Raw genomic sequence first — 23948 nt, 5'->3', positions numbered from 1 at the left:
CGTCCGTGCGACTCGGTAGACGACCGCGTCCGGCGGTCACATCACTCCAAGTGAACAAGAGACTTCCCAGGATACACCATTTCCTTCCCAAGCTATCAAGATACAAACAACGGCTATTTCCTCATCTCGACGATTTCTCATTAAATCTCCAACGACAAAATACAGTGCAGCCGTGAAGAAGAACTCAACGGAGATGTTGGAGCTGTTTGATATGGCTAGGAAATCAACTGATGTGGCCAACGCAAAGGGACTTCTTGCGGCTAAAGCAAAGGCATGAATCTGCGTAGATACTCTCTCTTTACTCATGGATTTCCCCATCAGCTCAACTGCTACTGAAACAAGGCGGAGCATGCTAATGCTTGAGAGTCTCACAAAACACAAAGAGATCTGCAATTCTGCAACAGCGCTTCTTCACTATTGGAGACAGAACATTAGAGATCAACAACAGTGACATGTGTGTAAAAAAACTCAAGGATTGTGTCATTTGCAAAAGACAAGGGTCAGGTACTTGTAGACTTGTGTGACTTGACAGGTTTGGTTGTTTATTCTTTTGGTAAATTAGACTAGTGTAGTTACCAGTAAAAAAATCTATTACTCAAAAAAGCTAACAGTAAGGATTTTCACAATTTCTCTTTGTATGGTTCAACACTGGAGTGTGTTTGTTTTCTTTTGTTTTTATATATGTATCCTTGAAATTGCAGTTTGAGTAATCGAGAGCACATCAAGGCAACATCAGAGTACTGTTTGAACTGTTATTAGGATGCTATCCAGTATTTTATCTTCTTTGTAAGTGACTGACTCTGTTTGATTGAGAGTTACTCTATATGCTAAAGTACTCTTAACGGATTCGATCAGTATCCATTACCACCATAACCGATGAGACAGTTGACTGTTATGCAAGAAGCTACTTTCCCTATAATCACATTACGAGCTATGAGACATTAGGGAAGAAATTTACCAATAAATGATCAAACAACCTAAAAATGGCTCTACGAGTCGAGCTTAAAAACAGCTTCGAACGGCCTTTTTCTGCGGAGGGGATTATAGTTTTCCTTGATGAATTTAAACCACATAGAAATAAACTCGGTTTAAGACCAAACATAAGCTTTGATTCGCTTAATAAGCTAAGATTATAACTGAACAATGAAAAGTACACTTAGTAGTTTAAGCTTTGCCGGCGATTAATCCGTTTACATAGTCACGAAAGAAACAAACTAACAAAATCCTAATCCTAGACCTAGCGAGTCCTCTTAACAAAGAGATTACCTCTTTACAAAATATAGTAGTAATTTCCAACAGAGGTCTCTCTAGCTCCCCGTGTTAATTTTAAAACATTGATTCAAACGAACATAACACCTAGCAGAACCTAAGTCATCAGACAACATCATCCAACATTAGAGGAGCAGCTTTGGAGGCGGCCAACATCTTTGTCTTCTCTTTTCCCAGCAGAGCTTCTGTTTCTGAGCACTTTAGCTTCAAGTTCTTTAGTTCTTCCTTCTCTTTCTCCAGTAGAGCTTCTATCTCTGAGCACTTCTTCTTAAAGACCTTGAGCTCTTCCTCTAACTCTTGCATCCGAGTCTTACCAAACTGCTCTTCCATCTTCTTTTCCTTTACTTCCTCCAGTTTACGCTCCAACCAATCAACCTTAAAGCCCGAATCTTTCAGATATGTTAATGCTTTCTCTGCTTGGCTTAAGTCATCAAAGGAAAAGTCTTGAAGTGACTGGCACAACGTCTCGATTATATTGAGGAGGAGATTTATGCATGATGTCCTCATATTTTGGTTCTTTACTCGGACCTCTAATGCTATGTCCGGGTGTTTTTCAAATATAAGTTTCACAGATTCCACCTGCAGTTGTAAAAAAAGGATGAAAAACGCATAAACTCATATGTATAGTTCTATATACACATCCATAAACTGAATGGTATACTTTAAAGATACTATTTTTTTTCCCAACATTTTCTCTGTATTAATATGTGTTCCAATGATAAATTCAAAACAGTAACAACAAAGAAGGAGATGATAAATCTCATGAGTTTGAAACTGATAGTTACGTAATAAAGTAATTAATCAAATAAGTTCCTATCAAACAAAACGCATGTAAAAAGAAGTTGTGAATTCTTTGTGAACAAGTTACCTGTGAAGGAAGAACTTGAAACCCATTGACATCTACTGATGATGAAGAATGACTAGACACCGCACCACCACCATAACCATTTAGCCTGATCCTTTTCAGAGGTTGGTTTACCTCTTGAGATTCCTCTGAAACATCTAATTTTCCAATAACTTCAAGAACATCAACCTCCGCAATAATCTTGACTTCATCATTCACAAGAAATCCACCTTCTTTGGCATTAAGTTTGGTAAGAAGAAGGCTTTCTGGATTCCCACCGAGAGGACGATTTTTATCAAACCATTGTTCTGTTTCTGTAGACCAAAAAAAGATATAAGTCAGTTTAACTCAAAAACAAACACAAAACAGAAATATAATTAAAAAAAAAAAAAAAAATACGAACTTTCTTTAGTCCAAAGCCTTATATAACTCACCTACTCGTGCGGAGAGTTTACCGGAGAGTTGATTTACAGCAGTTAGGCTAAATCTTGTGTGTCTTCTCCATCCGAAAGGCAAAGTTTCAAAATCAGCTACCTTTAGATACAGAGACAAATACTTATGAATGAGAATTCCCTGAGGAAAGACAATGAGACACCTGCAACCAAAAATACCATAAAAAACGATCGAGGATGTTCTCATAAATCTGTACTAACCAGAAGAAAAAAAACATTAGATATTAACAAAGTGGTCTTCTTCTTACCATTTGCAGCCACCAATCACAAATTCATCAGAACAAATGAACTAGATTGCAAAGATGAGAAATTCTTAATCACCCACATGAACTTTTCATTCCCCATTGAAAAGGATTGACTCCTCACAACCAAAAGTATCAAAGCTTGAAGACTACCAACGAAAACCCTAATATATAACTTGAGTGGCACGAATCACTCGCTAGTTTTCCTCACTTATGAGCTTCGGCCCATTTACTATTTGCGGTCCAATTTAACATTTGTGGTTGGTTTGGAAATAAGTTAAAAAGGAAGGGCGGAAGGGGTACAAAAAAATTAATATAAAGATAACTCAAATTAATATAAAGATAACTCAAAAAAATTAAGCCAATGCAACCCTAATTTATAAGATTCGAGGAAGAAGACGAAGAAAGAAGGGTTTCGTGTTCTTCACAAAGTAAAGCTATTTGAAAGATGGCGGAGCACTTAGCGTCTATATTCGGAACGGAGAAGGATCGAGTGAATTGTCCTTTCTACTTTAAAATCGGCGCTTGCCGTCACGGTGATCGATGCTCGCGCCTCCACACCAAGCCTAGCATCAGCCCTACTCTTCTCCTTTCGAACATGTATCAACGCCCCGATATGATCACTCCTGGTGTTGATGTCTATGGTAACCCTATCGAACCGCGTAAGATGCAGCAACACTTCGAGGTTTGTAACACTTTTTATTTTCTCCAGGAGATTGAAATTTGGGAATAATTGATGCAATTTAAGGTTATTGGATTTTGAATTTTTTAGATTTTTTATTGCGAATTGAGTGGTCTTATTAGGGATTTTGAATATATTGTTGAAGTATGCTTTGAGTTTTTGTCAGCGATCTTGTTGTATTCACTTGCTATTCTGGTGAATGATTTTGGATGTGTAAATTTGATTCACGTTATCTGGTTTTGATTCAGTATGTTAATTGTGAATTTGCAGGAATTTTATGAGGATCTGTTTGAGGAGCTGAACAAATATGGTGAGATTGAGAGTCTGAACATCTGTGACAATATCTCTGACCACTTGGTAAGTTTGTTTTTGGGATACTAGCAAAGTGCCAAAGCATTCTCTCATTTGTTTCTTTCCTGGACGTTAATGATAATTGTACATCAATCTTCTTGTGTAGGTTGGTAATGTGTATGTGCAGTTTCGAGAAGAGGAGCAAGCAGGAAAAGCGCTTCGTAATCTTCAAGGAAGATTCTATGCAGGTTGTTTACCACTTCATTCTTTTATCTATCTTGTGTTTCAGAAGTTTACTTGATTTTTTCAGGCTTGTACGTTAGTCTTACTTTACTGAAATATTTGGAAACGCAGGTCGTCCGATCATTGTTGACTTCTCCCCTGTCACCGACTTCCGTGAAGCTACTTGTCGACAGTACGAGGAAGAGACTTGCAAACGTGGTGGATACTGCAATTTTATGCACCTGAAAAGCATTAGCAGTGGATTGAGGAGGCAGTTATATGGAAGATACAAAAACAGGCATAGCCATAGCAGAAGTAGGAGCCCTTACAGGCATCGTAGTCATGAAGATCGCTCTCATGAAAGGCATAGCCGCAGTAGAAGGCATGAGGCTGATGATGATAGTGAAAGCCGTAGCAGGAGCAGAAGATACAGGAGCAAGAGTCCTCGCCACAGAAGAGGACGGAGGAGTAGGAGCAGAAGTAGAAGTCCTGGTGGAAGGAGACAGAGGAGTCCTGTTAGGGAAGGGAGTGAGGAAAGACGTGCCAGGATTGAGCAATGGAACAGGGAGAAAGGAGAGCAAGAATGTGCAAATAACAGGGCAAATGACAATTGCAGCGATGGGTACATGAAGAAGGAAGATTATCATCAGGAGCCGTCCTTTCAACAAGAAGGCTATTGATACCACCAATTATATCTGGTCAGTTCAAATTTTCTTTCCCATATGTCTCGTCAATCCTTAGAGGTAGATTCAGTTAGGTATTCAACAAAAATGTAGGTCACAGCCCATTTTCCGCTGTGCAGGTTTGTGCAGGGTCAGAAACTGTGATTAAAATTGTATAGTTTGCTTAGTTTCAATTGATGATTGGTTTAGTGCTGACAACTTTTTCTGTGCAAGTCATGCATGTTGGTAGTCATAGTAGTCCTTGCATATGCTTCTTTGCTTGCCCTGCAATGATGTGAACCACCCTAAATTTATGTTTTGCTCTTGCGAAACCATTGTCAGTTTTCCTGATTGTTTTCATCAAATCAACTATCTTAGTGCTGCAAGTTTCTGATAGGCTCATTTCTCTATTTACAAAGAAAGAAGTTTTCTGAGCTAGTCCGTTTTTCCCCTTTGTTTTTGTGGGTTCGTCATACTTCACTAATAATCATTGTGTCCATGCTTAGTTTGGGTATAACCTTGTTTGTTACTCATAGTGTTGTATCATTGTGTGTGTGTTTGCGTTGTTTGGGTGCATATATGTAGTGCATATAGAATTTTGTTTGTTACAGTCAGGGCAATATGACAAGTGCAAGTTGGGAATTAAGCGAATACAACCATATCTCTCTGTACTGGTTCTGGTCATCTTATCTCCAACTCTTATTTTTTGTCCCATTTCTCTGGCTTTGCTTTTGTGTGCTTACGATTTGTGAAGATTTTTGCAGGTTCAGGTTTGGCCTTGTAGGAATGATAGGTGCGAAAAGGTTTGTTAACAATCTGCGGAATTTGTTTTACAGGTTCTAATGGTGGCTTGAAGATTTGTGTTTGAAAAGATTTGCAGATTCTAGGACTCTTGGATTCATGGTGGCTTGAAGATTTGTGTTTGAAAAGATTTGCAGATTCTAGGACTCTTGGATTCATGGTGGCTTGAAGATTTATTTTCCGTTTGTGTTTTTAATTTTCAGACTTAGTTCTTCTTGGCTCTGTATGGATATTATTCTATACTTTTGGATTTGGAAGTTTAGTGTGATTTGTCTAAGTGGATCTTACGGTTTGGTTAAGATGTTTTCAACTCGATTTGTTTGGTTCTGTTTAACAATGGATTGTGAATCCATAAACCAGTCTCTTCATTTTACCCATTAATTAACAAACAAGATAATTACTAAATATAATTGTGGATAGTTTACTGCCAATTCGTGGATATAGCACATTAATTTCTTAATGATAGATTTTAGGTGAGCAATCCCATTAGGAGATCTCTGTTATGTGGACTTGTCAAGAAACTAGGTCCATCTTCCTACCAAGAAAAAAAAATTAGGTCCATCGAGGGGAGGAGGAAAGAGAGAGAGAGTGAAGGGATGTGACCATGAACCACCGAGCAACTATGTAGAGAAGAGGGAAGATGTTGTAAAACTGACTAATGAAACGCAAACAACACCATTCAAAAATATATGATTGCAAAAATTGCTATGTTCAAAATCCAACATGATGGAAATGATAAAGGTCAACATTGATAATGCATCCTCCAACATTAATTAGTATGTATCTATGTGTAGTACTTGAACTTCTTTCAGAGACTGATTATGGATATGAGAGGTTCTCTTTCAGTCATTTGCTCTAACCAGCTGAGCTAATTGTGAACCACTTTCATTTTAAACCTAATTGAAACTAGCTAGCGTTAATTAGTCTGTTCATTTATTTCAGAGAAGAGAAATTGATTTGGTTTGGTCTGAAATCTGGTTTATTCTTGTAATTGATTTAATATCGGTTTAGTATTGTATATTGATGGTTAATGGTTGTTTGGTAAACTGTATACCAATGGTTGTGGCTAATTGGATGAGAACTTTGAATTTGAGGAGAATTAGATAGAGCTTTTGATGCATGGACATATAGGTTGAGAGGAATTTGTGTGTGGATATTTAAGACGAGGTTAAAGTTTGGGCTCCATCTGATACGATACAATAGTTCTGATAGAGAAATATGACGTTTTCCCAAAATCATCCCTTGAATCTGTGAGCTGTAATAAATTGTGAAATTTATAATTTATAAAATTTAAAATATTAAAAGCTAGAGTTTCGAAAATACGGTTCACTTTCAATATGAACACATAATTAAGATTTAGGTTTTTATCAGAAGACTGGGTATCTCTGATTCTTAATTTCATAGTGAAAGATCTATGTGAAAATTTAATGTATAAATGGAGCTAATAAGGCATTTCTCGAGAATTCAAGAGTTCTCGAGACACTTACTCTGCGATTGGCCGATCGTACGATAAAAGAAGAGTCTATCATCTTCATGGAACTCTTGAGATTCCGAAGATGCTCTAACGCGTCTGGAGTACACGTTGTTGGACGATGCTGAAACTATGATTGAGGAGATTGTGTTTTAACACACTCAAAGCTTCTTCTCTCTTCTCTTGTGTTCATTTGAATTCATATAAAGTATAATATTGTGTGTCTCTGTAGATTTTGAACTTCTCTTAGAGATGCGTCTGATTCTAAAACTTGTTTAAACTAAAATTCATAACATGGACAAACTTTTTGTTTAAAAATCCACTATTTCCAATTTCCCCTATATATATTTTACTAGTTATAAGAGAGTTTGATCACTTGAAGAAAAAGAAAACTAGTACTGATTTGTCAAATAATTAAATTAACTGCCCCAAAGGATATAATTCGAGACCGCACAAACTTGATCCAGCCTGGTCTCGAGTCTTAACTATAATTTAAGCCTAATTCTACCTTATACTTATGAGAACTGAGAAGTGAGATTCGGCGGCTGTGGAGAAAAAAGAGTATAAATCAAGACTTAATTTTCTTTTTGAAACATTAACAAATGGGAAATGGAAACCTTATATTGGTAGTAAGTATATTGCAGTTCATGTAGAATTAGGTTGGGATATCCTACTATATTAATTGGGAAGTATAAATATAAAACTTACGTTGTGTAAAAAATTACATTCAATTATCATTAGAAAAACTTAATTAAAATTAATTAATTAATTAAATAGATATAATTAATTAAAAACGAAAATTGGGGACACATAAAATAAAATAAATTTTAGAAAAGTAAAAAAAAAATCTATTAGAACCAAAACTAATTCGTACTTAAAAAAAAATTTAACAGCTAAGATTTTAAAAATCTAATCGAATAAAATCTAAAGTTCATTATATGCAAATGTTTTATTGACAGGTATTGAATAAAATCTAAAGTTCATTATATGCAAATGTTTTATTGACAGGTTTTCAATAAACATTTTTAAAATATAAATATTTTAATATAAGTAAACCAAATTTTTAATCACAAATCTTTATTAATAACATAATAACAAAACAAATTATTAAAAAATTTCATCAAACAAAAAGTTCCCAATTTTCCGCGGGTTAATATCTAGTTAAATATTAATTTTGAGATTTATCCAGGTCAAACCAGGTCAACAAAAAAAAAGCAACGATAAAACCACAAAACTTCGCCAGATTTTTGGATAAGGGTTTGTCAAAAAATTGTTCATCTCCAAAATCAATATCTTCTTCAAGATTTCTCATCTGTTGAACAACGTACAAGATGAAGCAAGTGGGATTGACTCGCAGATGGATAGCTTTGGACGCAGCTTTCAACAAATTCTCGATCATATTCAACGTTCTCGTTATTATTTTTATTTTTTTTGTTAAAAACTTTCTCGTCATTGCAACGCTGGTTTTTCTTCTGAGGATGACATGGAGAGAATCTAAGTTCATCGATTTCGGAAACTTCTGAGTTCTCGAAAGCAAATTTTCGTGCGGCGATGGGGATTCTAGCTCTGGTGATGCAGCTATGTATCAAGCTGGAAGTATTCCCTGGATTATAAATGACAAAGAGTTAGCTATGATATATGGTTTCTTGACTCTGGCCTTATACCAGAGCCGTGCCGAGGGTCATGGAGGCGAGAGGCGGTAAGAAAAAAACATTTTAACTTATATAAAAAAAACAAAAAATTAATGGTAACTAATATCACCTTTTCAAAAGAGTAGAGTCAAAAACTAAAATATTAGTTATAAAATATAACACAAATAGCAAAATATAATGATATCAAAGAAGTTAATTGTGCTAGAGGATTGCAAAAACAATGAAGAAACAAAAACACGCTTAAGTTTGACATTAGGAATAATAAATAAATAAGATTTTTATCCTAATTTGTTATTTTGATTTTAGCTTTAAGTTATAATTTGTTTCTTGTCTTTCTTTCTAGTAAAAACTCTGTGGTTCTATTAATTTAAAAGCATTATGTTTCTCAAGTTAAGCTTATATGATTAGAAACAAAAATTGAAGGCCGTAGGCCAAAGTTTCTTTTTTGCCTACATAGGCACGGCTCTGCTTATACCTCATGAACCTGTTCGGATTCGTAAGGGGGATTTTATTGCTATCAGTTTTTTCCTCCGAGTCTTCTTCTCTTGGTTTTTCGATTCGCCAAGTTCAGAAACGTAAAAGAATCTCAAGATTAGATTGCTTGAAGATGAAGATTCCAATCTATATATGGTTATTACCTTTAGATTGTAAGGGTTATAGTCTTTTATGGTTTTTTTTTTTATAAGTTTTTCTTTCTTCTCAAGTACTGTTGTAATTAATGCTATGAAGAATCTCTAGTTTAATTAAATTGCTTGGAGATGAAGGTTCCAATCTGGGTTTTAGGGTTTTCTTAGGGTTGAATCGTTCAGTGATGATTTTTTTACAGGCAAATATTGCTATGAGTTTGGCACCAGGTTTGGTTTTGCCTTTCGAATCCAAAACTTGTTTCAAAAGTACATTGAAACGATACTTCTTACTATTATTGGAGAGTTGATCGCATGAAAGCGAACGCAAATACTGATTTGTCAAATCAACTGTCACATAGGCGACTCTTTGCTACTATAGTTTTTCTCCCATGAAGAAGTGTTATCTCTAGTGAAGATGAGTGTAGCTTTAAGTTTTCCAGTGGTGAATCATCTCTTCAGTCTCCGTTGCCGGAATTAGATGTTGTTCAAACTAAGATGTGCGAAACGAGTATATACTTACAAAGCCAACACGTATGTCATGACTGAAATCATCTCTTTGTTGATCTCAGAGAATACACACACAAAAGCTGAAATGCTTCGATACTTTATTATCATAGTTGCTTGGCTTTAAATAGCCTAAAGATGAAGACTCAGTCCTCTTACAAAACGTGAAAGAGAAATTGCAGGAACTAACAAAAAACAGAGCTACAAACTAGGACAACTAATTGACTCCGAAACAGACGGAGCTTATTCATACTCTGCAATTGACCAAAGACCAAATCAAACTCAACAATGCCTCTCCTAAACTGAACACGGTGACATTCAGTTTATCATCTCGCACACTCCAAGCTGCTCCCTTAATCGAACAAAAAACTCCAAACGCAATGGCTTAGTCAAGATGTCTGCAATCTGCTCATTGGTTCCACAGTGAACAAGCTTAACAACACCATTCTTAGTAAGATCTCTCAAGAAGTGAAACCTGACATCGATATGCTTGCTTCGACCGTGAAGGACTGGATTTTTTGACAACTTAATGGTTGAGCTGTTGTCACACATAATAGTAGTACTCCCTGACTGTTTTAACCCGAACTCTTCCAAGATCCTCCTCATCCAAACACATTGACACGCGCAATAAGACGCAGCAACAAACTCCGCTTCCGTTGTAGACAAAGTTACCACAATTTGTTTCTTCGACGCCCAAGCTATAGCTCCTCCACTCAAAAGAAACGCATAACCACTAGTGCTTCTTCTATCATCAATATCACCAGCATAATCACTGTCGGTGTAGGCAGTGAGTTCACCAACAGCCCCTCTTTTGTAAAACACACCAAAATTCAAAGTGCCTTTTAAATACCTTAGCACTCTCTTTGCCGACTGCATGTGTTGATTGGTAGGATCCGCCATATATCTGCTCAATAGACACACCACATACATTAAATCTGGCCTTGTTGTTGTGATATACATTAAGCTCCCGATCAGCTGTTTATACAAGGTCGGATCCACCTTAATTCTGTCTCCTTCCTTTGAGAGTCTTGTGCCTGGCACAATTGGATTCTTAACTTCATTCCCACACAATAAGTTAAACCTTTCCAAAATCTCTCCAGCATATTTCTTCTGATGAATGAAGATTCCCTCTGCATTTTGGATCACCTCAACTCCCAAAAAATATTTCATCCTTCCCAAATCAGTCATATCAAATTCTTCCTTCATGGATGATTTAAACTCTTCAAGCATAGCTTCATCATTCCCCGTAAAGATCAAATCATCCACATATAAAGACACAATGAGAATCTGGTTACCTTCTCCACCTTTTATGAATAGTGTGTGTTCATACTCGCACCTTTGGAATCCTTCTTTGCTGAAGTATGCCTCAATTCTGCTGTACCAGGCGTGGGGTGCCTGCTTCAAGCCGTAGAGTGCCTTTGTGAGCTTGTAAACTTTATGCTCCTCTCCTCTTTTTATATATCCTTCTGGTTGTTCCACGTAGACATCTTCCGAGAGTTCACCGTGTAAGAATGCACTCTTTACATCCAATTGATAAACACACCATCCTTCTTGCGCAGCCAAGGCTAGGATCATGCGTATCGTATCCCATCGAGCTACTGGGGCAAATACTTCATTGTAGTCCACGCCATGTTTTTGTGCATAGCCCTTGGCTACGAGCCTGGCCTTGTACTTGTCTACCTCTCCGTTCTCGTTGAGCTTTGTTTTATAAACCCACTTCACAACAATTTTCTTCACCCCTTTTGGTAGCTCTGTGAGGTACCACGTCGCATTCTTTTCGATTGATTCCAGCTCAGCCTCCATTGCTTTAATCCACTTTTCTTCTCGTCTGGCTTCATCGAAGGTAGATGGATCATCAGTCGAAACAAACATGACAAAATTTGTAGTCTCTTCTTCATCGTCTTCTTCAGATATCTCTTCACCAGTAGCATAGTCTTGTAAGTAAGATGGTGGTTTTCGAATTCTTGGATTCAAAGGCGCCTGATTCTGAGATGTGTTTGCTGGTCTTAAATCTGCAACTTGTGGTGAGGGAGGTGGAGACTCATGAGTGACTTCTTCTACTTCATGCTCCGTAGCAGACTCGCAATCTTCCCAAATCAGCTCATATGCTTTTGTTTCTCCAACAGTTTTATCCTAATCCCAGCCCTTTTCTTCCTCAAAAATAACATCCCTACTGGTTACGACTTTTTCTGTGAGAGGATTGTATAGTCGATACCCTTTAGATTCATTGCTCACTCCGATTAGTACACACGTTGTGCTCTTGTCATCCAACTTCGTCCTCCTCTGTTCTGGAACATGAGCATGTGCGAGACAACCGAACACTCTGAAGTAATCCACCGTTGGTTTTACTCCACTCCACATCTCTTCTGGTGTCTTTTCCTTCAAGACAGTGGTTGGACTTCGGTTTAATACATGTACAGCCCATCTTGCTGCTTCTGACCAAAACCTTTTTGGGACTTCTTTATCATTGAGAATACACCGCACCATATTCATAATTGTTTGGTTTTTACGCTCCGCCACTCCGTTCTGCTGTGGTGTGAAAGCAGTTGTGAGTTGTCTGCTTATCCCCGTCTCTTCGCAATACAGTTTGAATTCATTTGACATGAACTCTCCTCCTCTGTCTGTTCTAAGACACACTAGTGTCTCCCCAGTCTCTCTCTCCACCTGACTTTTAAATCTTGTAAACAAGACAAAAGTCTCTGATTTGTTAGATAAGAAATAAATCCAAACCTTTCTTCTGTAATCATCGATAAAGGTAAGGATGTATTTCTTATCACTGTTTGATGCTGGGGAGATTGGACCACACAAGTCTGAATGTATCAGTTGCAGTCTCTGTGACGAACGCCACATGCTCTTCTTTGGAATACTTTCCCGATGTTGTTTACCCACCAAACAGCTAACACACTTTGCAACCTCCACTGTTGTCTTTAGATATGGTATACCTTTCACCATGTTATGATACTTCAACGTTCTCAACCCCTTGTAGTTGAGATGTCCGTACCTGCGATGCCAAAGCTGAATCTCATTCACTGATGTGGTTTGCAGGCACTCTGACACGACATTCAACACATTCTTTGTTGCCACAATCTTGAACAGCTTGTTTGTCGTCATCCTTGACTGCATGACTAGACCCAAGTCAGGATGATAAAGCTTACATACCCCAGATTGCATCAGAACATCACACCCTTTCTCAAGGAGTTGTCCAATGCTGATGAGATTGCTAGTTAAACCAGGAACAAGATACACATCGGTGATTGTGTGTGACCTTCCATCAACACGTAGGCTCACACTTCCTTTTCCCATGACTAGCAGTGATGAGTTGTCTCCCAATTTCACCGTATGGCAAAATTCTTCATCAAGCATGGAGAACCATGACTTATCTCCGCACATGTGATTGCTACACCCCGAATCAAGGAACCAAACTCCCTCCTTTTCTACATGGCCTCCTGTAAATGCCATCAGCAACACATCTTCTTCACCATCTACTTCGGCATAGTTTGCTTTACCTTCCCAGCCTGGACATTCGTATTGAAAGTGTCCAAGTTTGTGACACTTGAAACACTCTACTGTTCCTTTGTTGAAGAATCTTCCTCTACCTCTTCCTCTTCCTTGTCCCATTCCTCTTCCTCTGCCTCTACCACTTCGATCTTCATAGCTAACTTTCAGCACCTGTTCTTCTCCTCCAAGACTTGGTTTTCTCATCTTCTGCTCGTGCACCACTACCGAGCTCTGCAATGCATCAACTGAGAGATTATCAATGTCTTTCGATTCCTCAATCGAACACACAATGTAATTGAAGTTCTCAGTTAATGTACGCAATATCTTCTCCACGATCTTGACATCTTGCATGTCGTCTCCACAATTCCTCATATCGTTGGCCACCACCATCACTCTTGCGATATAATCAGAGATGGATTCTCCATTCTTCATCTCCAACAGCTCAAAGTTTCTTCTCAACGTTTGCAGCTGTGCCCGCTTCACTCTTGAGTTCCCTTGATACTTTGTCTTCATTGAATCCCAAAGCTGCTTAGAGGTCTCCTTCAGGGTGATCGTTTTGAGAATTGATTTATCGATCGAACTGAAGAGATAATTCTTTGCTTTGAGATCCTTTAGTCTTGCCTCAGCAAGAAGCTTTTTCTGTGCTTCTGACAATGTTTCTTCATTGGCCGGTTCGGAGACTCCATCTTTCACCACTCCAAAGTACTCCTTTGATTTCAAGAGATTCTCCATGAGGAGACTCCAGTGATCATAGTCTCCATCGAACCTGGGTATGCTCGGCTGCGCAAAGTTACTCGATTCACCCATTGAATCCTCTCACCCGTGTTTTCCTCTCTTTCACTCGTGTTTCCCTTATCTCTTAATTAAGCTCTGATACCAAATTTGTTGATCTCAGAGAATATACACACAAAAGCTGAAATGCTTCGATACTTTATTATCATAGTTGCTTGGCTTTAAATAGCCTAAAGATGAAGACTCAGTCCTCTTACAAAACGTGAAAGAGAAATTGCAGGAACTAACAAAAAACAGAGCTACAAACTAGGACAACTAATTGACTCCGAAACAGACGGAGCTTATTCATACTCTGCAATTGACCAAAGACTAAATCAAACTCAACACTCTTCAATCCTCCTGAACCTGAAGTCGGTATACCTACAAATTAATTAAGCCACTCATTATCAGACATGTCATGCCCCCGAACCTGTAACAACGTATGGTTACAAACTGAAGAAGAGCAAAAACCTCAAGCATATAGACCAAACACATACAAACATATTAACATTATACAAGAGCATATATTTCAGACATAAAGATGAAGCGCCTTTGCCTCGTAGAATCTCAAAACATGAAATACTTGTCAAAATCTTCATATCCTTTATCCTATAAAGCACAAGTCACATATCTAATCAAAATTAGCCACATCAGATTTTTTTAAATCGAAATAACAAAAAAAGCAAACATTCTGGTATATAAAAATCCTCTATAAAAAAAACTTACAATAGAATAAATGGTTTTTTTATTTGGGTATATTTGAATCTAGCCCACAAAGAAGTCCATTTAACCAATATAAGCCTAATCAAAAGAATCAGAACACGTTCACGTTTATCTCCACTTTTTTGTTTGTGTCGTTCAAGCTTTTCATCTTCCTCTGTTACACGACAAACACAACTGCTTAAGAAAATCATTCCTAATTTCACTCCCACTAACAGCTCCACGTTCATGGTGGTTTAAAACAAATCTCATCTTCTATATAAATCCTCTTGAACTTTCTCTAAACAAAAAAAAAACACCACAAAACTTTTTTTATTTTCGATTACCAATTCACCACCAGATCACATATCCTCAGTTCGTTCAACCACGAAAACCTCTTTCAAATTCACAAATCCAAAGCCCTTTAAAAACTATAATTCTCTTAGAGGTAAATCCTTTAACTTTTGTTCATGTATATCCATTACTTTTCTCTTGAATTCATATTAATTCTCTTTTTTTCTTTAGTTTCAGGTTGAAGATGCCTCTGCATTATATTCCTCTCTCAAATCTAAATTCTTTGAAAAAAGAATGGAAGATCACAGCTCTAATAATAAAGGACATGGAATTTTTATCTAAAAGATAAACCTGGTTATTCTCGGTATTGAAGCAATTCTTGTGGATGCAAAGGTATATGAACAGAATTGTGTTTGTATTTATAATCTTCGTATTACATTACATTATAGCATTTTCAAAGTAAAATTAACTTTGCATATATTTCTATTTTTCCGTTGATAGGGGATCAAATTCAAACATCTGTGAAAAACAAATTAGTTCGAAAATTCCAAAAAAGAATTGGTGGAAGGAAGGTGTTGTGATATCATGAATTTTGAAGTGTGAGATAACTTTGGTGACTACAAGGGGACCATACAAGGGGGTTAATTTCATGTATACGACATGTGTGAAGCTGGCTGATCAGATCCCAAGTATATCTCGCTTCAACTTATGTCCTTTTTCAGAGATTTTAAGTCAACCAAATGTGGATGACATATTCATTGGTATGTTTTTTCTGCTACTCTACATTTCACTTTAATCTTGAAATAGATTAGCGTCTCCATGATTAAACGATAGAAGGATTGGTTTAAAATTAGTAAAATTTATATCTGTTTCACAGTTTCTCCATTGGTGAATTGATTTGTGATAGTTTCTTTGTCCTTTTTAGTTCAAATTCTATTACTATATCATTCCATTGTTGCATTTAGATCTATTTGCATTCTCATATGAATTGTTAATGATTTTTACTATTTGATTTGTTTTCTTCAGAGTAGTTTCATTATCGGAATTCGAGTCACAAACTTAAGGGCCTGAGCTTTTGTATGCTCCACGGGATTTATTCATCTCATTGTAGCCGAACTCCTGATTTTGAACCGCGCCTTGCAGACACCGAGTTTTATCGGGGCGAATCAAAAGGATTGATATGATCTACTTGACGAGCGGCTTCCAAAGACGACGAGTCTGGGATTGGGATGATGATTAACTTCCACACTTCTCCGCCTCTTCTTCGTTGTGGCTTCTGCATTGGTGAGTACAAAAATTAGTGGCTTCTGATTTAAAATTTTTAACAATATTGTTGTGACTTGTGAGTGACCCTTGAAACAGAGGACACAAAGAAGATCACTCAACAATAATAATTGTTAAACAATAATTGAAGACGAGCCCTGTTAAACAAATGAATCACAAAAGCTACACCATAGTCAACACGTCTCTTCAAGTATCAGGACGGTGCATGTGCAAAGATGAAGGAGCAATTCATCACTCCAAATAGGTTTGAGATTCTCCATTCTCAAGGCAGTCACTCAACATTTATAATAAGCATCGTTTGAAATCAGTAATATTAAAATTTCATATTGTTTTACTTGGTGTATAAAACCCTTTTGAGTGAATGTAATACGTATTACGTAAGATGAAATCAATAATATGAGATTTTTTTATCTAAGCCTATTGTAAGTTACATAATTAATTATCTTGATTTTCATTTTCTTAATATAAAATTATTTGACAAATTTTTTCCCCCGTACGAAGTACGGGCTTAATACTAGTATGATAAATAAAAGCAGAGTATGTTGTAGATGATTATGTTAACAAAACACATGGAGTCGTCAAACGAAGATAGGTCTCTAACCATAATTACTTAGTTCTACGATAAACTAAAACACTGCTCCTAAAACAATAAAACCTTAAGAAAATCCAATCAAACAAACCATGCTATACATATGTTCTTCTTCACATGTGGTCCATATGTTCAAAAGCTCATTGGTCCAAAAAGCTTTCACAAGGAGGAATGACACACTACAATTAAATACATAATATACTAATATAGTGTCTATGAATGTACAGACACACCTTCATAAAACAAAGTACATCCATGAATAAAAGGCATAAATAAGGTTTTGGCCACATTAACCGATAAAAACGTGTAAAACGGTTAAAACCTAAAGCCTTTTAGAAACAGTAATCGATGTAAAACTAGTAATTAAACTAGGCGGTTTAAAGACTCTTTTCTGGTTTTTCTCTCAAGTTCTTTAACGGCAACAGATATTTTCATTACAAATACGTCCAAAGTACACTTAACCTTTGCCGGTCATAATTCGTTTACATAGTCACGAGAGAGACAACTAACAAAATCCTAGTCCTAGCGAGTCCTCTTTACAAAAAATATAGGAGTTTCCAATAGACAGAGAAGAAGTTTATTTAGGCGTCCTGTGTTAATTTTGAAACCTAGACTCAAATGGACATAACACCTAGCACTAGCAGAACCTAAGTTATCAGACAACAACATCCAACGTTAGAGGAGGAGCTCTGGCAGCGGCCAGCGCTTTTTTCTTCTCTTTCTCGAGCAGAGCCTTCTATGTCTAAGCACTTCTGCTTGGAGACCTTCAGTTCCTCTTTCTTTTTCCAAGTGAACTTCTCATTCCCCATTGAAGTGATGAGTCGCGAGTAAAGGATCAATCAATGTTGATCCGAAGCAAGATCAAAAGAACTCTCGAACCATAGACGACAAAGTTTTCATTTGGGTAGTTATGACTAACTCTTTTTGTGTTTTTTTCATTTCATTATATATATTTTTTTTGGTGAAATTTTTTCATTTCATTATATATGACAATACAAACACTTGAGAAAACTCACGATTCCTACAAACTTGAAAATGGGAAAGTGGGATTCATGTCCCTAAATCACAGGAAGACTAACAAGAAGCAAACAAACGGAAAGAACATAGGGTTCAGAAATTTTCAATTTTGTGTATCTTTATTATGACTTAAATATGACTTGAATCAAAGGTGAGAATACCAAAACAAATTACTAATTGGTTCATTTATGGATTGTGAATGGTTATTACTCCCTCTGTTTAAATAGTTTTTTTTTTTAATTGTGTGGATTGTGTTAAAATGACACTCTTTGTAAAACAATCTCTTTTTGTATCCTTTTTATTAATTGGGAAGTACTTTTTTTAACATAACCTTAAAAGTGTAAATAATCACATAATTATGTCATTATAAATATATGTTTTAAAGAACAAATTAATAGTTAATACTTAATAGTCATTAAAAGTAAAAATGTCAAATATTAATTTAGTCAATTTATTTATTTTTAAAATTATAATAAATATGTAACATATCAAATAAAAAATTAGAAAAAAACTCTAGTTTGATATATTAAAATACTAGAAAGTAGCCCACACGATGCATGGTTTATGTATGCATTATTAATTTAAAATAGAAAATGAAGTTTTTGTTCAATTATATTCATAAAATTAATATTCATAATAATACGGTTCAACTACAATTTATAATTTATATATGTTATATACTGTTTCATAGAAGGGTCATGAAAAATAGAAAAGTTAAAGTAAATATTATTCAATATTTTTTATTACAATTTATTGTTGAAATTATTTAAATAGTATGTTACTATATTAATAAGACCATTACTGATAGCAAAGTCAAAGTCAACTATATATGGTTTTTTTTTGTTGACAACAAAACTATATATGGTATTCTCATTAAATATTTAAGATAAATGATATTTTTTTCTATTTTTTCTTTTTTTAGAAAATAAAAAACTGATAAGTAGTCTAGAAAGAAAAGTGTAAGATCTTACCTAATTTGTTTTATAGATAATTTTATATTTTCCTATATATTAATTTTATTGTCATCATCTAAAAGTAATAATTAACAAAAAAAAATAGTTTTAGATATGATAAGTCAATTTAAAAAAATTATTAAAATAATATCACAATAAAATTATCTTATACTATAAGTTTAACCAGTTTTTATAAAATTTCATGAAAATAAAAGTGTGTGAAATTTAATATATTTTTTATTTTCTATATATTGACTCTATTTCTAATCATTTTAATATAAATAGTATGAATAACAATAAATTAAACTCTGAAATTATTGTTTTCTGTTATATCATAGGGTGATAAAGCAATTATGTTATGATACCATTTTTTTTAGTATATATAATTTAAACACAATCAAAATGTAACTTATAATTAATATTAAATACAAATTTGAGTTGTGTCTTTAATACAATATATATGATTATTAAATATAATGTGAGGTTTTTAAATATTAGAAAATCTTTTATATTAAATTAGTCTATCATAAATTAATTTGGTTTCAGGTTATACTTTGAAATCTATGAAACCATTTTATAGTAATAGAAAAATTAGTTACAGAAAATTTAATTAATTTTTGTATGTTCGTTAAATAATTATGATAAATTAAATTATTTATAGGTTTGGCTAAGCAAACAATTCAACAGAACATAGAAACATAAACTCACCGTGGAATCACATTGTAGGCTCGAAGAGTATGTTCTAGAACTTCATGTCACACACAATTGACTAACTCACATAACTAATCAAAACATTTAAACACGACGACATTTGACAGCGTATATTTTCGACACCTATCCTCACTTATTAATTATTAAATTCTTTTAATTTATTTTTTTCAAAAGTACATACATTATTTTTCATATTCACTAAATTTAAACGATATTTCTGTAGTAAAAAATATGGTATATTCAAAACCTATGGTATATTTATTAAAGTAGTGTAATACCTTACTTTGATAGATAAATTATGTTGTCCATTAATTAATTTTATTTTCATATCTTAAAGTAATAGTTAACAATAAATAATTTTATAATATGATAAGTCAACTTGAAAATAATTTATTAAAATGATATCACAAAACATATATCTTATACTCTAAGTCTAACTAATTTTTTATAATAATTCATGAAAATAAAAGTGTGTCCAATAATATACATATTTTTTTCTTATATAAATTGTCCCTATTTCTAATCATTTTAAAATAAATAGTATAATTAACAATAAATTAATTTTCAAACTATTGTTTTCTATTATTTATTGGGGGAGATAAAACAATTATGTTATGATACCATTTTCTTTAGTACATAAGTTTTAAGGTCAGTCAAACTGTAACTTATATAATACTATTAAATACAAATTTGAGTTGTGTCTTTAATACATTATATATGATTATTGAATATAATATAATTTATATATATATATATATATATATATATATATTTGAAAATCTTCTATATTTTTAAATTAGCCTATCATAAATGAATTTAGTTTAAGTTTTTACTTTAAAAGTATGAAACCATTTTCTTATTTTATTTGGTTTCAATTTGTTTTATATTTTTTAGTTGGGTTGATCAATATTTTTTTTAGGTTCTATAATGTATGATTTTATTATCTTATTATATAACTCTTAGTTTTGAAAGTTAGTAATTCATATAGTCGCGACATGTGTCAACTATACGTGCAGTTAATAAGGAAAATATGTGCAATTAATAAGGAAAATATTTGCAATTTTAATTTCAATTATTATTTATTATAATAATATAGTAAAAAGAAATTTATACAGAAAGTGATTAAAATTGGTTATTAACATAATATAAGAAAATAAGATAATCAAAATCATAAATTAATGTAATTTCCTTAAGTTTTTCAATTGGTGAATGATTTGTTGACATATTCAATATTATGTTATCATATAAACCTTGGTTTTCAAAGTTAGTAACTCATGTGATTGCGACGCTTGTCAATTTTAACAATTAAAGATTTTGTCATGTGTTATACAAAAACTTTATTTTACATATTTGTAAATTATAAGAAATTAAAAGTTTGACAAATTTAAGAAATATAAAAGATAGTTCATCTATATATATAATACTAATTCTAATTTTAAATTACTAATTCTATAAGAAAAATAATTAAGAAAATTATACAAGGAATTACTATAATACCATAATTAAATAAATTATACTGTCAATTATTAATCCTAAAAGATGATTGTAGATACTCACATTTACATAAACAAATAATTTCTCTCATAATAACGTCTTTAAATTTTTGATTAATTTATGATAATTTTAGTATAATTTTATTTAAAATTAATTGGACAAGTAGTAAAATTATTACGTATGAGATTACAAAATATGAAACTAATATATTTAAGATATTGTTACTTTTTCAAATATGAGAAAAAATTAGTTTTCAGTTATTTCTTTTAGAATTATTTTTTATTAATTTTTAGTTTTAAAAAATATTAAGTAAGATATAAATTTGATATAATGCACATTTTTTTGATATGAAAATTATAAATGTTACTCATTGTGATTGAGTGCATAGAATTAAATTCTAATTTTATTATCATGTAATATAGTATATTACATAGTGAGCAGTTAGACACATGTACCTCATATTTTGTATAGATGTCCAGCAGTCTGTAGTCAAAGAGATACTACCTTTATAGTTTCTAAAAAACTTTCTAAGCTTGCTCCTTTCATCTTCAAAAATCTCTAATGCATCTCTAGTCACAGTTTTGCGACAAGGCATTACAAAAAGTGGTTGAGATATCTGCATGAAACGTATGAACCCCTTATGTTCAACAAATCTGAAAGGTAACTCATCCATGATAATCATTTCTACCAATGCTTTGCGACTTGCAGACGGACTAAATGCTACTAAAGACGACACTTTACTACCAGCTCTACCATCTCCTTGATTCTGATGAAACAAGGTTGACTGTTTCATTTTTTTTCCCATCCCTTTCACCATCAAGTTCTTCCTGAGGCATCATTTTGCATGTTTTAAGGTGACCTCCCATTGCACTAGTTGTGACACCATCCTTAGTTCTACAACTAATCAGTCCAGAACAATGCATACACTTAGCCTTACCATATACTTCAGACTCCACAAAATGCAACCAGACTATCGACTTCTTCTTTGATACTTCAGACCCAGAAGCTGTTGAAAAATTTGTCTCTTCAGCGTTCTCATGAAACCAGGTTCAGCACTCTCATCCGCATTGCCGCAATTGCCAGTGGATTTTGTAGTTTCGTCTTCCATCTATACAGAAAAATAAAATCACACATTCATGTCAACAACACGTTCATGTCAAGCACAATCAAGTTAATATGTTGATATACTCTAATAAGGGTCGAGATTAAAATGAACATATACCAGAGTTGTTTTAAGAAAAGGATCTGTTGATACTTGATTAAAATGAACACAATCAAGTTAATCTGTTGATACTTGATTTGAAACCATGAATGGTGAGAGATTTTGCTTACCTTTCAAGAAGCTCCAAAGAAAGATCTGTAGTAGAAGAAGCAAGCCGCAAGTTTTTATCCCTCTTTATTCTCTTTCGCAAAATCGCAAGAAGACAACAACAATGACATAATTTTTTTTTCTGGGACAGCGGCTTGACCTAATGTCTCCACTCTCCAGTCTCCACGAGCTTTTGTTACTTTAGTTAATTAAAAAAACAAAAAAAATTGTTGATAAGTGATGGAAATACGATGACATGTGTTTTATTGGGCTTATGCCTTATGGGCTCTAATAAAAATAGTTGGACGTTGTTGTTTATAAACTATTGACCAAGCCCACATGTAATATAAACATAAATACACAACTACTTCGGATATCCGGATATCCGGTTCTAGTTATTTTAGATATCCGGATCCGGCCGGATCCGTAAAACCACTATCCGGATCAGGATCCGCCTATACCGGATATCCTATTTTCTGGAGCAAAGCATGGCGGATGCCAGATCGGATACCGGATCCCAGATAGTAAGTCTCAGGGCTATAATATACAAAGAAATTGTATTACAAGATGGAGTGTGGATTTAAAAAATAAAATAAATAAAATAAAATAAACATTTTGAATACAACTTAAAATTTCACATATTTTTCTTATATATGCGTTAATCCGCGGGCCTAATCTAATGAAATATATTAAATGCTAAAACAAAAAATGGAAGGAATATATTTTTGTAACAATGTTGAAATTTGAAAAGCAAACTATACAATAATTATTTCTTTTTTTTTGTCAACCATTGGGCCACAACAGGCCGACCCATTAGCCTAATCCCAATATTCGTAGGGAGCAGAACTCGATCCCTGGTGTGATGGTGCCTTGTGCATTAAGGACTTACCATTGGCTACTGCACTAAGGTCACTTCACAACAATTATATTTTTTAACAAACTATAAACCATATAAGATACAAATAAAATAAAGTCAACTAAAAAATAGAATGTTAAATTTAAAATTAATGAAAATAGCATGTGTCACAAAAGTAGAGTGCCAAATGTCACATTGTTATGCAAAGTTAGAAAAAAAACTTCTCTTATACTCTAAGACTAACTAATTTTTTATAATAATTTATGAAAATAAAAGTGTGTCCAATAATATACATATTTTTTTCTTCTATAAATTGTCTCTATTTCTAATCATTTTAAAATAAATAGTATAATTAACAATAAATTAATTTTCAAACTATTGTTTTCTATTATTTCTTGGGAGAGATAAAACAATTATGTTATGATACCATTTTCTTTTAGTACATATGTTTTAAAGACAGTCAAACTGTAACTTATAGAATACTATTAAATACAAATTTGAGTTGTGTTTTTAATACATTATATATGATTATTGAATATAATATAATTTATATATATATATATATATATTTAAAAATATTTTATATTTTTAAATTAGTCTATCATAAATGAATTTGGTTTCAGTTTTTACTTTAAAAGTATGAAACCATTTTCTATTTTTATTTGGTTTCAATTTGTTTATATTTTTTAGTTGGGTTGATCAGTATTTTTTTTTATAGGTTCTATAATGTATGATTTCATTATGAAATATATTAG

The 23948-nt window shown here is 33.7% G+C and overlaps 1 protein-coding gene, 1 long non-coding RNA gene and 1 pseudogene across 5 annotated transcripts; 2 read left to right on the top strand and 1 right to left on the bottom strand.

Moving 5' to 3' along the window:
• LOC104780328 lies at positions 1375-2910 on the bottom strand (annotated as a pseudogene).
• On the top strand, positions 3170-5780 carry LOC104780327 (splicing factor U2af small subunit B). Of its 3 annotated transcripts, none has more exons than XM_010504826.2 (5): positions 3170-3492; positions 3760-3846; positions 3968-4028; positions 4135-4700; positions 5501-5780. In XM_010504826.2, exons 1-4 carry the CDS (start codon positions 3256-3258, stop codon positions 4680-4682), a joined length of 933 nt encoding a protein of 310 aa, XP_010503128.1. In that variant the 5' UTR covers positions 3170-3255; the 3' UTR covers positions 4683-4700; positions 5501-5780. The 3 variants fall into 3 exon arrangements, with proteins under 3 accessions (XP_010503128.1, XP_010503126.1, XP_010503127.1); XM_010504824.2 differs by having other exon boundaries at positions 3947-4028; XM_010504825.2 differs by having other exon boundaries at positions 3947-4028; positions 4805-5780.
• Positions 14857-16640, top strand: LOC104780326. Of its 2 annotated transcripts, none has more exons than XR_766702.2 (5): positions 14857-15134; positions 15218-15373; positions 15482-15741; positions 16007-16264; positions 16343-16640. It is a non-coding gene; the product is annotated as an uncharacterized LOC104780326 (long non-coding RNA). The 2 variants fall into 2 exon arrangements; XR_766701.2 differs by having other exon boundaries at positions 15212-15373.

The sequence above is a fragment of the Camelina sativa genome, chromosome 4, assembly GCF_000633955.1.
Source record: "Camelina sativa cultivar DH55 chromosome 4, Cs, whole genome shotgun sequence".
Taxonomy (NCBI): domain Eukaryota; kingdom Viridiplantae; phylum Streptophyta; class Magnoliopsida; order Brassicales; family Brassicaceae; genus Camelina; species Camelina sativa.
The sequence above is the reverse complement of the archived record's forward strand: the minus strand, read 5'-3'. Positions and strand labels throughout refer to the sequence as shown.

Bases quoted from the DNA above. Each gene is read 5' to 3' on its own strand.
- LOC104780327 (XM_010504824.2), top strand. From the start codon at position 3,256: ATGGCGGAGCACTTAGCGTCTATATTCGGAACGGAGAAGGATCGAGTG. The intron at 3,847-3,946 runs GTAAGTTTGTTT...CTTCTTGTGTAG, and splicing joins ACAATATCTCTGACCACTTG to GTTGGTAATGTGTATGTGCA. The intron at 4,029-4,134 runs GTTGTTTACCAC...TTGGAAACGCAG, and splicing joins TCAAGGAAGATTCTATGCAG to GTCGTCCGATCATTGTTGAC.